This window comes from Bos grunniens, chromosome 11 (assembly GCF_055505025.1).
Source record: "Bos grunniens cultivar Pamir isolate PY7600 chromosome 11, Bosgru_T2T1.0, whole genome shotgun sequence".
In the NCBI taxonomy this organism is placed as follows: domain Eukaryota; kingdom Metazoa; phylum Chordata; class Mammalia; order Artiodactyla; family Bovidae; genus Bos; species Bos grunniens.
In genome coordinates, this window is record NC_141175.1 from 22,609,657 (window position 1) to 22,625,122 (window position 15,466).

At 48.5% G+C, this 15,466-nt stretch overlaps 1 protein-coding gene and 1 long non-coding RNA gene across 6 annotated transcripts in view; one reads left to right on the plus strand and one right to left on the minus strand.

Moving 5' to 3' along the window:
• The window catches only part of LOC147362732 (uncharacterized), a 46,034-nt gene extending 42,438 nt beyond the window's left edge, over positions 1 to 3,596 (minus strand). For both annotated transcript variants that reach the window (XR_015135778.1, XR_015135779.1), the window contains exon 1: positions 3,457 to 3,596. This is a non-coding gene — a long non-coding RNA (uncharacterized LOC147362732). The remainder of the gene's footprint in view (positions 1 to 3,456) is intronic.
• TRIB2 (tribbles pseudokinase 2) overlaps positions 3,277 to 15,466 on the plus strand; it is a 29,489-nt gene continuing 17,299 nt past the window's right edge. For 2 of the 4 annotated variants that reach the window (XM_086323548.1, XM_086323550.1), the window contains exons 1-3: positions 3,277 to 3,344; positions 3,967 to 4,930; positions 9,716 to 10,008. In XM_086323548.1, the coding sequence (XP_086179674.1) occupies positions 4,661 to 4,930; positions 9,716 to 10,008 (563 nt within the window). In that variant the 5' untranslated portion in view covers positions 3,277 to 3,344; positions 3,967 to 4,660. Of the gene's footprint in view, positions 4,931 to 9,715; positions 10,009 to 15,466 lie in introns of all 4 variants that reach the window. The other 2 variants (XM_086323549.1, XM_086323551.1) reach the window with 2 other exon arrangements.

Genomic DNA, 15,466 nt, shown 5'->3' on the forward strand with positions numbered 1-15,466 from the left:
TATGTTGACCACTTTCTCAGTCTCTCCAGGTGACAGGGCTTTCTCTTTCCTTGGAAGCCCACTGATATTTACTTCATATGACGTCCACTATGATCTTTCTAGAACCCCAATCAACCATGTCAATTCCCCGTTTAATGGTAGCATTCACTCTACATCTCTTCTACTTTGGCTGGTCTGTCTGTCCCTTCTCATTCTAATCCCAGTTCACTTTGCCACATGCCTGGCCACTGCTCCTAAGCTGCCAGTACCAAAGCTGTGGAGAGTCACTAGAAATTTCAGAACATCCCACTTCTTTGCTTCTGTACATTCTTTCTCTCCACCAGAAATGCCAATGACAATCTCTTATTTATCTTATTGTATGACTCATAGAACTTTTTCAAGATCCATGAGGATAGGAAATAAATTCTTTAAAATCATTGTATCTCGAAACTCAGTATCTGGTGCATGCTATGCTATGCTATGCTAAGTCACTTCAGTCGTGTCCGACTCTGTGTGACCCCATAGACGGCAGCCACCAGGCTCCCCCATCCCTGGGATTCTCCAGGCAAGAACACTGGAGTGGGTTGCCATTTCCATCTCCAATGCATGAAAATGAAAAGTCAAAGTGAAGTCACTGAGTCTTGTCCAACTCTTAGCGACCCCATGGACTGCAGCCTACCAGGCTCCTCCATCCATGGGATTTTCCAGGCAAGAGTACTGGAGTGGGGTGCCATTGCCTTGTCCATCTGGTGCATAGTAGGTTTCAATTAAATATTTGCTTTGGATAAATTCAAGGCGAAAAAAAATAATTTTTTCTGGAAAACTCCCTGAAGCCCAGGAAAAGTGGATGCCTTGATATCTAATAGCCATACTGTTATACAATGAAACGATGTATTTCCAAGTATTTCTCTGAAGCTGGACTCTGAGCTCCTGGGTGGCAGAGACTAAATCTTACTCATATTTGGATCCTTAACACCCATCCTAGGCTGGGCTTATAGTAAACCACCATAGATTTCCTGGAATTGAAAAATATAATTCTAAAGCAGTCACGTGAGCTGAGCTGGACGGTTGTTAGGCTTCTCATTTTACAGCTGAAAAAAGGGGTAGTCAGGGAGGAGAAAAAAAATGTCTTGACTCAATTTTCATTGGAAATCAGAGGCCCAGACAGGCCTGGAACAGGGTCTCCTAAACTCCTAGTTATAAAGCACTGTTGGTGGCCACTGACAAGGGAGGCTGGTGCCTTTCTTTCTGACTCCTCAGCGGAGGAACAGAGGACTGTTCCCGAGATGAGCACCAGCAGAGGACCCTCGATGGGCCGAGATTCATGAATGGATCCTGCTCACCACTCGTGGTGACGGTCTGGGGGAACACACAAGTTGCCCTAGGGTGAGGGACTGAGTGCCAGGAAGGTCTGCCAGAAGTCAGTTGGCGAAAGGGAGTCGGGAGACATGGGAGCACTTTCTTGACCCTTTTTTCAAACCCAGTGGCCCTGTGGTGGCCTGTCATACAGTCTGTGATCTCTTCTGCCAGCCTCCCAGGAATGGCTTATCTCTGGAGTTTGTGCATAATCATAAACTGCAAATATGTGGGCATAATCCTACAGAGCCCTCTTTTTTTGACTCAAAAGTGTCCTACCAAGGACTTCCCTGGTGGTCCAGTGGTTAAGAATCTGCCTTCCAACGCAGGGGATGGGTGGGGGGAATGGATCCCTGGTTGGGTGGGTGGGAAGGACTAAGATCCCACATGGTGCCACAACTAAGACCGGACACAGCCAAGTAAATAAATAGTTTTTTAAAAAGTGTCCTACCATGGGCAATACATGATATAGTCCGCTTTTCCTCCCAGACTAGAAAATATGCATGTGCCTGCTCAGTCGTGTCCGACTCTGTGCGACCCCATAGACGGTAGCCCACCAGGCTCCCCCGTCCCTGGGATTCTCCAGGCAAGAACACTGGAGTGGGTTGCCATTTCCTTCTCCAATGCATGAAAGCGAAAAGTGAAAGTGAAGTCGCTCAGTGGAGTCCGACCCTCAATGACCCCGTGCACTGCAGCCTTCCAGGCTCCTCCGTCCATGGGATTTTCCAGGTAAGAGTACTGGAGTGGGGTGCCATTGCCTTCTCCGGAAAATATGCATACGTGCGTATAAAAGTTCAGAGTATTCTAAACTCCCCTTTCTCAGCCCCTTGGGCTTTTTTTTTTTTTTTGGTCCCCAATCAGATTGCTTGGTTTACCAGGACACATTAGGTTAAGGCCTGGCAGTCCAGGCCTCTGTCCAAGTTCTAGCCTAAATCAAAGGACTGGCACCTCTTGCGGAAATTGGGAATAACTGGAGTGAACCTGTAGCCCTCACCTGATTCCCAGTGCCCAGTGACTCTGTGGTCCACGTGTGTTGAGGGAGGAAGCATAAAGAGAACAAGAGAAAGGGACTCGGACTGAAGGAGCCCCACGCTTAGCAGGAGGTGTGCGCCAGCATTGTTTGCCTGGGCCAAAACCCTCTGGGCATGTCTTGGGAGCGGAAGAATTAGTGATTACCTGCGGTCTGAGTTAAAAGATGTCTTTGAGCTCGTATTCGGCAGGCAGAAAAATACTAAAAGCCTTGACGGTAGGTGGAGGGTTGAGGAGGACACCAACTAAAAGCAAGTAATCCGTTCCTTTTTATATGGGGAGGAGAGTGTTGGAAAAAGATAATGAAACTGATTTTTGAAACTCGGTGCGGCACCCCGCATGGCAAGCACATCTTCCAAGGACAAGAGCTATGTGAGCAGCGGTGTCCGGACGCTCAGAGGATGCCCAGCTTGCTGGGGAGGAGCGCCCGGGAAGATGAACGAGTTAGGAAGTCCACTCGTCACTGATGGAGCTTCTTAGGGGACTTGGTGGTGGGGCAGGAGTCGCCCCACCGCCTGCAGCAGGGCGCGCAGTAGCCGGTGGCGGCGCCGGGACCGTCCCTCCCTGGTTGGGTGCGCTACCTCCCCTGCTCCGGGCCCCAGTTGGATAAAGTACTTTGTTTACCTCACCCGGGCTGAGCCATCCTGGGGGGGCAGGGGGAAGGCGAGCGCCCGCGCCCGGAGCCAGGAGCTGCAATGGCAGTGGCAGCCGCCTGCGGGCGCGGGGAGCTGCCCGAGGACTGGCAGCGGCGAGGCTGATTGATGGGCCTCCGGCTCAATGAGGGGGGGCCCCGGGGCGGGGGCGGGGCGGGGCCGACGCTGCGCTCAGCCAGTCGCCCGTGCCGCCGGGTGGTGGGGGGGGGGGAAGGGGGGCGGAGGCTCAGTGGAAATGTGTCGGTGACATTGAATGGGGAGACCGAGCGCGAGCGAGGCGCGCGCGCGCACACACACAGCCCCGCTCGCGCAGAGATCCCCGGCCACGTAAGTAACTATTAATACCGCCTCGCCGAGAGATGCGGGCGTGCTGAGCTCGGGGATTGGCCTCGGGCACCGTCGGCCGTCCCCTTCCATTTCCAATACACGTTTCTCTTACCTCCGGGTGCGGGGAAGAACAAAAATCAAAGAAGAAGAGAAGCCGTCAATTTTCTCCAAAACAACCCCGCCAGGCAGTTTTGGTTGAGGGTAGGGGGTGACGGAGCCGTGGCAAATTATTCCAAGGCGCGATCCAGTGAAAAGAGCGAGACAGGAGACGGCGTGGGTTTACTGGGCTGGGGGTGCATCCCTTTCCTGCGCCGGGAGGACCCCCGGAAGCTCGTGTCGGGGACACCGGAGACCATTGATCTACCCTCGTCCTCCCTGCGCGCGCTTCTCGCTTTCTCCGGAGGCCGATCCAGAGCGCGAGGGAGCGGCGACGGCATGAGCCGGTGCTGACCTCCGCCCGGCGGGCCAAGCCCTGGGCTTTGTCGCGTACCTGCGCCCGGCCCGCAACTCCGTGACCGGCTTTTGCAATCTTTTGTTGGCAGCGCTGACCGCTCTAAGTTAAATGCTCCCTTGCTATTTTTTTTTTTTTCTTTCTTTTTGTCTGTTTGTTTAAATTTTGGAGAGCTCTAGCGATCTTGGAAAAGCCTCAGACGCCATCTACAGTTAAAACGTAGGTAATTACCCTCTCCGGACCCTCTCCGGCAACCTCCCCCCCCCCCCCCGCCTTCCACGCCCCCCACCCTTTCCACCAAAAAAGGGGGTGCAGCGCGGATTCAGTCTGCGGTGCGGCGCGAGCCGGTACCCGGGCTTGTTTCCTTTTTCTTTTTGTTTGGTTTCTAACGCGCCGAGACCAAGCGGCGGCCGTGTGCGCTCCCCGAAGACTGCACAAACTACAGCGAGGCTCCTTCGCCCCGTCTGCTTCGGAAGCCTGCGTGGGGACTGCTTTGGGAGCCCCAGGGCTGCAGCTCCCCACCTTAGCAATCCGGTTACAAGTCCAGATCCACGTTGGAAAAGGAGCGAGAGAGAGAAACTAAAAGTGCGAAGATTCTGCAAATCGCTGGCGGCTTTGGGGGTAACAAAAGGACCCGAGTTGCCGCCGACCGAGGACCCCCCGGGAGTCGGGCTCGGAGCAGACGAGGTGCCCGGCGTCTCCCTTTTGGGGGGCTTCTAACTCTTTCTCCACGTAGCCCCCTTCCCGTCCCTCCCCTCTCGATCCCTTTTAACATCCGTGGCACGGAGGCGCCTGCAGCCGCACTCGCCCGCGACTCATCTCTCCAGCGGTTTTTTTTTGTTTGTCGAGTGCGATCCCCACACTCATGAACATACACAGGTCTACCCCCATCACAATAGCAAGATATGGGAGATCGCGGAACAAAACCCAGGATTTCGAGGAGTTGTCGTCTATAAGGTCCGCCGAACCCAGCCAGAGTTTCAGCCCGAACCTCGGCTCCCCGAGCCCGCCTGAGACTCCGAACTTGTCGCATTGCGTTTCTTGCATTGGGAAATACTTATTGTTGGAACCCCTGGAGGGAGACCACGTTTTTCGGGCCGTGCATCTGCACAGTGGAGAGGAGCTGGTGTGCAAGGTAAAGAGCCCGGGGTTTGCTTTTGGCTGTTTTGTTTTTTGAAAAGATGCCCCGGCCTTTGGGAGGGGGCGGGAGGTTACCGAGCCCTGCGGTCCGGGGGAGGGAGATTCGCCTGGTTAATTATCCGTGGGCTCGTTAAATGGGGTTCTGAATTTATTTGTTCGCATTCGACTAGTCGCGAAGTTTTTAGAGCGTTGCAGACAATGGGGCGGGCTGCGGCGGGGGCGTTCTGGGGAGAGCCCGCCGCGGAGAAGGCGGCGGGACTGAGCGGGGGCCACGGCCATGCGTGGTCCCTTCGGCTCGTGGAGCCCCTCCGTTACGCTGGGTCCCGCGGCCCGGGGATTTCTCCCTGGGTCCAGCCCCCTCCTCTTCCAACACCGAGGAGGGAATCCCCCCCGCTAATTTCTAGGCGCTGATGCCTCGCTTCCTTTGCAGCCATTGTTCTCGGCAGCGTGCAGGTGTGGAACCTTTGTTCCGTAGGTGCCCTTTAAAAGAGACGCACAAAGGTGTCTTCTCTGGCTGAGCCCAGGGGCCCAGCGTGGGGAAGGAGTTTACAAAGAGCCTCCTTCTGCCTGGAGCCTTGAAAGGAAGGTTGGGGGCGGAAATCAAAGCCACCAGCGCACCTCTGGGTGTTGGAAATTGTGAATCCTTTGGGTCTTTTTCTCTTGTCTCCGTTTCTTCTCATCTCCAGCTTTCCGTGCCTGAACCGCCCCCCCCCCCCCCCATTTGCCCCCACTACCTACCCCCCAACCCGCCCAACATACACCTTTGCCTGTAGGATTTAGAGGCCAGCATTTGGAGCCTCGGGGATTCACAGTGCTCATACAGAGATGGGTACTTCAGCTTCCTTTTCGTCTTTGACCCTGAACTGGTTGGTGTCTCTGTGTCTTTGTGTGCGTTCACAGGGCTCTAAGACAAGGGGATGAGCAGGGGAATAGTTGCAATATATATATATATATATATGAAGATGGTAGAGCAGGCTACCCAGGAATGGGACATAGATAAAGAATTCATTGTCACTTAATTTTAGCTTAGCTCAGTGTTGGTTTTGTTTGGGGAGGGGTTAAGGAGATAGTTAGAAGTGGGGACACCCCCCCCCCGTTTGAAACGGGCACTCTGCATAACTGCTACACATAATGCATCACACTTTTACCATCAACCATAGGCTGCTTTGTGAACTTGCTTTCTTTCACAGGGGACTGGAGTATTTCATTGTGAAAAATGGGTTTTGTGGAGGGTCTCCAGTCTGTTGTGCAGTTGTTCAGTTGAGACCTCAGGGGGAAATCAGAGACTCTTTAAATACTGCTCTCTGCTTGGACTGAGCATTTGGTGTTTTGCACCTTCTCCAAGTTATTGAGACTCAGAGCAGCTATTCCCAGTTAACCAAAATTCAGTAAGCTATTCAGAGCTGGGTTGAATTCTCAGAAGACCTACAACGTTGTACAATAGGGTAGTCATCCTCTGAAATGAATGAATTCCACAGAGCTGCCACTGTCATATGAAATATGCACAATCACCCAGCAGTGTGTTTTCACTCCTTTTACTCAACTTCAGTAGAGCATTTTAATATTTTTCAAAGGCTGGAGATGCTTTTAAGTAAAAGGAGTCTGCCGCCAAATTCTGCAGGAACATCTTGCCCTGTTATTTCTTTGTTTAAAGACAGAGGTGACTCTGGCCCCTGCTGTTTCTTTCTCCCTTCAGATTTTTTCAAGACATATTTCACTTTAGACTGACCTTACAGTGTCATTTGTAGACTTGCTCTCTGGCCTGAAACTGTACTTAATCTGCTGGTTTAGTTATTGCAAAGATTGAATCAGCCCCTCACCAATTACTGTGCTGCTGCAAGTGGATTTAAGTGCAGTATCATTGTTCTGCTTGACAGAGGTCATCCCTTTAAGACACAGCAGCTCTGTTTGCCTGCCTTTTCACCAGAGGTGATGTGGGTGACTTTTTATGCAAGCATAGTTGTATAGTTGTATATATCCTAGGAAGCTCCAAGTGGTTTTTATAAGGCTGCTTCTATGAACTACCCTCATAGATACACTGTGGACTCTTGGCTTACTGCAGGCTCAGTGAAGTCTACACATTGAATCCAGTTCCTTTTGACATCTTAGAATGTAGAGTTCCTGTCTCCTAGCTTTGTGTTGACCCAGGAAAAAAGTCTTTATAACAATAGATCCAGTGCAAAGATGCCACTCACAGGAACTCTGTGGAATTCTATAGGACATTATTTTGGGAGAGAGAGAGACTGGAGCATCATTTAACCAAAATAATCATGCCTGTTTATTGTCTTCCTGTGTCTGTGTTAAGCTAGGCAGATGAAAGAAGGGGACTTTAGGGTGTCCTTAGCTTATCGTTTTCATGGAAATGCTTGTAGTCACTGTGCAGATTGACATAATTACTATCTTGGCAAAATGGGCACTTTTTTTTTTTTGCAAATACTATGAATGATGGCCTAATCTCACTGCCTTATCTGATCTGTCACATTATATAACCAAGGATCTAAATTAAACATTTAAAAGAGGCTGGCACTGAGGCTTATGGCTTGATTTTGCACTTGAAGGTGATGGTTTAAATACCAATCCAAGCTCATAAATGCCTGTTACAGCTAGTAATAAAAGTTTGGTTCCTACCCATTTGGGAAAACATAAGTACTTGCTTTATTTTGCATACTATGTCCACCATCTTGGAATTTGGTCTCTCCTACAAAGGGTATGGCTACATTTTGAAGGTGCCATGAATATGTTTGACTTTTAATGTTCATTCAGTTTTCAGTGGGACAGGATAATAGACTAAGGGTACTGAGCAAAAAAAAAAAAATCACCTTTTATTTTTTTAAAAATGCAACTCAAAGCAGGAAATATAAATAATCATTACCCCATGAGCATCGGCTATAGAGCCTGCAGCCTGGTGCTTCAGATCCCAGCGTCCTCCTTATATAACGCAATGTTTACATTAGTCACTGCAAAGCCTTTATTACTCTGGGAAATTTCTGAGGCTTTCCTGGGTTTCTGCAGTCTGGGTGTTAAAGTTGACTCAAGCATTTCAGATGCCTAATTGAACGGACCTCTGAGGTCACTGCTGGCAGGTCATCATTTGACAGTATCAGGGTGTGATTTGTGGTCTCTGGGGACACGGAAGTATTCATTCTTAAATTCTAGGTTATAGTGGCAGCAGCTGCGCTGCTTTCCTGAGATGCCTCATTATGGTTCATTCACAATGTTACTTTGCTTCCTTGATCGCGTTCGCACCAGCCCTCCCAAGGTTCTTACCGGGCCGTTTGACTCACAGATTTGGGGGTTTTGTTTTTTGAAATGAAGAGGCTTCACTCAGGGATTCTTAAATAGCAGCCTATGTCCCTGGCTGGGTTATAGAAAGCCTGTAAGTCCCCGTAAGACAAATCTATTATTATTGTACATGCTTTTGAAAATGGGCATCGTCAGCTAAGAGGGGCCAGAGCTTTTATCAGATTCTCAGGTAGGGTCCGGACCCATAAAGGTCAACAGTGTTTCCAATCAGTGTCTTCAGTTTATGAAAAGGAGGGCAGCCGAGTGATCCTGAACGCTTTATCCACCTCCTCCAGATTATCGGTGGCCAAGCCAGGATTATATTCTCAAATTAGATGGTTTCTAGGCCAGCGTTTATCATCCCCCCACCACACACCACAAAATGATGATCGAGGAGAGTGTGTTCTAACTAATGAAAAAGAGACTGAAGAAGCTAAATGATGGTGAACTGTTAACATTCAGCGTATTGCTGTTAGAGCAGTGTTGGCTCTCCATGCTTCCCAGCAAGGAACACCCACACCCGCCCCTCACTCTTGCAGACACGGAATAGACTCATCATAGCCACATTCCCCGGGCAGATAGGAAAGCCACATTCCAAACCCAGAGATTTGTATCCCTGATTTAGTGGAGGTCTTGAAATGAATGAAAACGTTTGTTTTTTTTTTTTAACCTGAGAAAAATCTCTGTAGTGTTAATTCTTATTAGATCTGTTCCCAAAAAGTATTGAGGGTGGATTTGCTTTCGAAATAACCCCACAATGAGGTGGCATTTCACAGGCTCATTTTGATTCATAGAAAATCATTGCATAACTGATTCATTGAGCTAGATATGTGTGGAGGGAAGAGAGAAAGGAGCGTGGCTGCTTTCTTAATCAGAAGGACTGTGTCCTTTCTTAGCTCTGCCGCTGGGGGCTTGATTCGACTTGTTATCCGAGCCTCGATTTCCACATCTGTGAGATGAAGGTAGTGAATTATGTAACCTTCAGTCTACACATTTAATCTATTAATTGCTATTATGTTGTATACTGCTATACAATCCAATTCTGTAGCAAAAAATATTTTATATATGGTTGCTAGAGCTGTGTTGTGTTGGTGTATGGATGCTTTTTTTTGTTTCTTTGAAGGTAAATAAGGTGTTGTCTGTGCAGCTTGGGATGTCTCAAATTTTGCCTTAATTTTTCTATAAACAGAGGCCATTAGGATAGAGAGAAAAACATAACAAAACTTACGATTTGTGTATTGCATTGCATCTTGGTAAGCATTCTGACCTTCATTTTCTCATATAATCCTCCCAACACTGTGAGTCAATCACTTGCCCTTTTGCACATGAGGATTTGGAGGCTCAGAGAGGTCAAGGGACTTATTCAATGCTGCACAGCTGGGAGGCAGGGCCAGTCAGGGGTTCAAGTTCCACCCGTGTCTACGGGACTCATCCGCATTCTGTGATCTGGTTGTATAGGAGGCATCTCTGACTCTTGATATTGTTCATCCTGCCCTAGGTGTTTGATATCAGCTGCTACCAGGAGTCCCTGGCCCCCTGCTTTTGCCTGTCTGCCCACAGCAACATCAACCAAATCACCGAAATTATCCTGGGGGAGACCAAAGCCTATGTGTTCTTTGAGCGGAGCTATGGGGACATGCATTCCTTTGTCCGCACCTGCAAGAAGCTGAGGGAGGAGGAGGCGGCCAGGCTCTTCTACCAGATTGCCTCGGCCGTGGCCCACTGCCACGACGGGGGGCTGGTGCTCCGGGACCTCAAGCTTCGGAAATTCATCTTTAAGGACGAAGAAAGGTGAGTCTCCTTCCTGTCCAGGCCCTTGTGCTATGCCAGGCTGCTCAGAGCAGCTTGCGGAGAGGTTGGAATGGACATTCTTGGGCTGCCTGTCGTCTAGGTGAGGAGGAGGGACTGTGGAAGGACAAAGGGAGAAATACTGCAGTCTTTTAAGTGCCCCTGAGAAGCGGTTTGCTGCTCCTCTAAGAGATGGTTATCAGAGGCTCACAAGTGCCAGGATATTCTGTGATCCCGTAATTAATTTTGTTTTGGTGTCATGAACTCTGAAGGTGGCTGCCAGCCTCTGTGGCACTTTCAGCGTGAATAAGGCAAACTTTTGAAAATTCTGCCTTTGGTAGTGTCCATGCCTGGCATCAGTTGTTTATCATTCATTCATTCAAGAGATACTCTCTAAGTCTGTTCCTAAGTTTGAATCACAAGTCTCAGGACTGTGAATATCAAGATGCATTAGCTAGTCAATGACCTAATAAAGGAAGTGTTACTGGCCCACATACAGGTATGTGCTGGGTCAGATGGGAACTGGGGTCTGGGGTGTCAGTTCTAACAAGGACTTGAAGAGTCAGGAAAGTTTTTATAGGAGAGGTGAATTTGGAGCCAAGCTGAATGTGTTGTAGGTGATATGGGAGGGACCGGCGTTCCAGGTGAGGAACCTGCCTGGGCACGTGCCTGGCTATATGAAAGTCTTGGTTGTTTTAAGAGACAGCTGGACAGGAGGCTGGGCATCTGGGCTTCATTCATGGTCCTTCCATTAAGTCATTACATCATGTTTAGCAGACCCCCATTGGGACCCTGCTTTCTGCTCCAGCTGACTTTGATTGTAAAACCTCTTTCAAGTTCCTTTTTTTTTTTCTTTTTAATAATGTGCTTTTTTAGAGGAGTGGAAGCAACTGATGCATATTCATTGCTGACTATTCCAAGAATTACTGCAGGGGCTCTACATACGTGATGTCATGGAATTCTTGTGACTGCCTTGGGCTTTCCTGTCTCCTGTTAGCAAAGTGTTTAGTGAAATGAAGGTTCCATTGTCACAGTCCTATTCAGGACCATCTGACTACAAAGCTAGTGTGCATCATTCATTCACTGGCCCAGCAAACATTCTGCAAGTACCTTTTATGCGTCTGGTACAGATTTGCTGTCAAACCTTTCCATCTTCCAGTTAGATTAGCCCATCTATCCCAGTGGCCTGTGATGTTTTTAGGTGATTGCTTATGGAAGCCTGATGGCATCCAAATGAGGGAGATCTAGTGATGTGTGCTCTGGCTTTTCTATCTTTGTGGTCCGAGATAATCTGGCAGTAAACGTCTGGGAAGCATTTGAGGATTAGCCCAGGTCAAAGGGCCTGTGGTTACTTAGTCCGAATGGAATAATTTCACGAGCATTTATAATCCAGCAGAGTAGACAAAGTGCAGAGGGCCACTGGATTTCCCAGACCCACAGAAGTTGGTTATTGTTCCATATTTTTACCCATAAGGGAGTACCATGGGCCTCTGTGGTGATTAAAATCCTGGTCTCTGACAGTGGATGGCTTTTACCCTCATTAACAAGCTAAAGAAGGTGGGGGCACTATTTGAAGATCTAGAGTGTGGGAGTGATGGTTCTCTTTCTCTTTCTGCTTACCTCCATCTGCCCTTGGATCCTGGAGACCCAGGTCCTCATCCTATTTTTGCCCTTTCTCCTCTCTGTGACCTTAGATTGGTCCCTTCCCCTTGGCCTCAAGTTCCTCATCCTTTTCTTGTCCTGACTCTGTTGCACTGGCTCTAAGGTCTTCCTGAGTTCAAACACTCAAGTATGTGCCACTTTGAATATTCTCATATACACCTGACTGAAAGATATACACCTGACTCCAGCAAGATACTGACAGAGATATCCTTTTTGCCCTTCAGTGTTCTATCTTCCTTGAAGATCTAATAACTAACTAAAAAATAAGAGATATTATTTAGTGACCTATGTAAGAACCTTCCATGGTGGCTCAGTGGTAAAGAATCCACCTTCAATGCAGGAGACACGAGAGACACAGGTTCGATCCATGGGTTAAGAAGATCCCCTGGAGGAGGAAATGGCAACCCACTCCAGTATTCGTGCCTGGGAAATCCCCTGGACAAAGGAATCTGGCGGGCTACAGTCCGTGGGGTCGAAAAGAGTTGGACACCACTGAGCGACTGAACACGTACACACGGAAGAGCCTACTATAAGGTTATCTTTCAACACTTAATTCTCTTTGCAGGTTGGAGAGGTGAGTATTAGCGTGTCATTGGGTAGATGAGGGCTCCGAAGTGTAGCTGGAGAAGTCTCAAAGTTAGAAGACCCATTCTCTGTTAAGTCAACTCTCAAGAAATTCATTTGGCCACCACAGGGATTCAGGACAATCAATGCCCTCTCTCTTGGGGATCCTCATTTTTAAGCATCATCTTTGATTGTGTCTCTTTAGAGAGGAATTGCAGGCATATTGGCTAGGATGTGGGGTGGTAGCCCGTCAGGTCGTAGCACAGCCGTGGGTAGATATAGATGCGTCCGGTGGGTCCAAGTAGATTGGACGTTCCCGGGTCACAGGCTATGGGAGCAGAAGTCGGCGTTAGAGATTCTGTACTTCAACCTGTTCGTTTTGCCATCAGTGAGCAGAGCCCCAGAGGTAAGGGTGCTTGTCCAAGAGCCCACAGCTCTTCTGGAAGCAAATATGGGCTGAGTCTGTTGGGAAGATCCCCTGGAGAAGGGAAAGGCTACCCACTCCAGCCTTCTGGCCTGGAGAATTCCATGGACTGTATAGTCCATGGGGTTGCAAAGAGTCGGACACGACTCAGCGACTTTCACTTTCACTGACCTCACGTTTGAGGGTGTGAACTTTTCCCCCAGGATGGCTTGTCCTTTATGGGGAAATGTGTAAGATAATTCGTACGTGATGGCAAAGCCAGAGTCCTTGATGTCACAGGGGCCGAGGAAGAAATGGTCACACATAAGAAACTTCTAACATGAGCCCTGCAGGGCTCTGATGCTTGGTCTGGAGTTACATTTGGCTCATGCAGAAGAGTGTGACCCTTTCTAGAAAGAACTAGAAAGAAGTATCTGGTGTGAATGTGAAGCTAGGACACCACAGAAGCAGGTGGTGTCACGCTCAAAGGTGGTGTCAACGTTCAGTCCTGAGGTGGGGGCAGGGGGATGAATTGAGCCATTGGGATTGATATGTATATACATTGTTGATACTATGTACAAAATAGATAACTGATGTGAGCCATTGTATAGCACATGGAACTCTGAATGGAAAGGAACTCCAAAGAGGGGATATGTGTATGTGTATAGCTGATTCACTTTGCGGCATAGCAGAAACTAACACAACACTGTAAAGCAAATCTACTCCAACAAAAATTAATTTTAAAAAAACTCAATCCTTTTTAACTTTGAAGAGCATTTTCCTTCTGAAAAAGACAGTGTAAGTGGCAGGTAAGAAGCTGGCCATCGTCTGTTGCCACCGTATCTGAGAACCTGAGTCAGAGCAGCCCTGCCCCTCAAGGGGCCATAGAGAAAGGAGAACCCTTTGCCCCAGCCATAGGGGAGGCAATGGGCCGCACAGCAATAGGTGACCTTGCTCAAGATCCCACAGTCAGTCTGATGATGGAGGCAGCCTAGAAATCCTGTCATTTCCTTCCAGAGCTCTTTCTCTGCCCTGATCCCCGGGGAGGCCCCAGTGGATTTGCTTTGAGAAGGTTGCTTTCCTTTTCAAGGACATCTTCTATGTTTTCATCAGTAGGCAATAGGACCTTTCTCATTATCACCCAACCATCAACTTTTGGTAAAAGATGAATAATGCTTAGCAGCCTTCTTTCATCTTGTTTGGGCTTTAACCTCTCTATTTTGGACTGTAAGGCTGGTTTTGTCACTCAGGATGTTCTAGTTCCCAGGGGCCACTGAGTTTCATGGTAGACTCTTCGTTGGCCTGCATGGTGGCTGTATGGCGACCATGCCTGTATTTCCGAGAGGGACAGGATCCAGGGGCTCTGGGATCTCTTCTGGGCCTTGCTGCTTGTGACCTTCACTTTTGGTCCCAATCAATAGGACCTAATGAATAGGTATTTCAATAGGACGAACATTTCCTCCTCTCATGACAACGTGGAGGTATGAGAAACAATGCGTTGATTTGAAAGACTTTGAAAACTTAAAACAGTGGAATCTGGATCTGTTTTCTGATTATTAAGGCATTGGTTCTGTGGTGCCCGGGGTGGGGGTTGCATAGAAGAGACCTTAGGAAGCACTGCTTTATTAAGCTTCAAGTCACCAGACATCTCTTTTGCACTCGTCTCCATCAGTCTCTCTCTCTCAAGGATGTGCTTCTTGTTCTTTGATGATCTTGAAAGTGATCAAAGGGGAAAGCATTACATAGTGAAATTGGCTGATGCAAACAGCCGACTCATTGGAAAAGACCCTGATGCTGGGAAAGATTGAGGGAAGGAGGAGAAGGGGATGACAGAGGATGAGAGGTTGAATGGCATCACTGACTCAATGAACACGAGTTTGAGCAAACTCCGGGAGATAGTGAAGGACAGGGAAGGCGCGTGCTGCAGTCCGTGGGGTCGCAAAGAGTGAACGACAGGTGGTTCAGAGAGAGACCTGACTCTGGGTTGACTTCTTATGCACAGATTTCCCATTCTAAACCATCTGTAACTCTCAAGCCCGTGGCCATCCATGGAAACATGCTTAATAGAACTGTCATCACCCTTAAGTTCAGCTTCCTACTAGTGATTTTGCACACATTATACATGGATGACACCTGCTATTCTATGAAGACTTAATGCTAGGGTGCCTTCTGCCTCTGGGTTGAATCCGCTGCACCTCAGATTCTTCTGCTCCTGTTTTATTTGTTTCCTGTTACTTTATTTACTTATTGGCTGCGCTGGGTCTTTGTTGCTGCTGGGCTGCTCTTTTGTTTGTTTGTTTTTGCAATGCACGGGCTTCTCATTGCAGTGGCTTCTCTTGTTGCAGAGCATGGCCTCTAGGCTCATGGCTACTGTAATCGCAGTATGCAGGTTCGGTAGTTGTGGTGCTGAGCTTGGTTGCTTCTTGGCATGTGGAATATTCTCAGACCAGGGATCGAACCCATGTCCTCTGCATTGGCAGGCAGATTTTTATACACTGTACCACCAGGGAAGTCCTGTTTATTCTATTTGAACTAGATTCAAATTCTGAGTCTACCACTTGTTAACTACCTGATTAAGTCATTTCATACTTCTGTGCTGCACTTTCCTCAAAGCAGAAATAATAGTTGCATCCCTAGAGGGTGGTTATGAGAGTTAGATGATCCTGTGACTCACAGGCAGGGCAGACGCTCACAGTCAGTAGCTGGTCCTGGAGTCATCCATGGGGCTTCCCAGGTGGCGCTAGTGGTAAAGAACCTGCCTACCAATGCAGGAGATGTAAGAGATGTGGGTTCAGTCCCTGGGTTGGGAAGATCCGCTGGAGAGGGAAACGG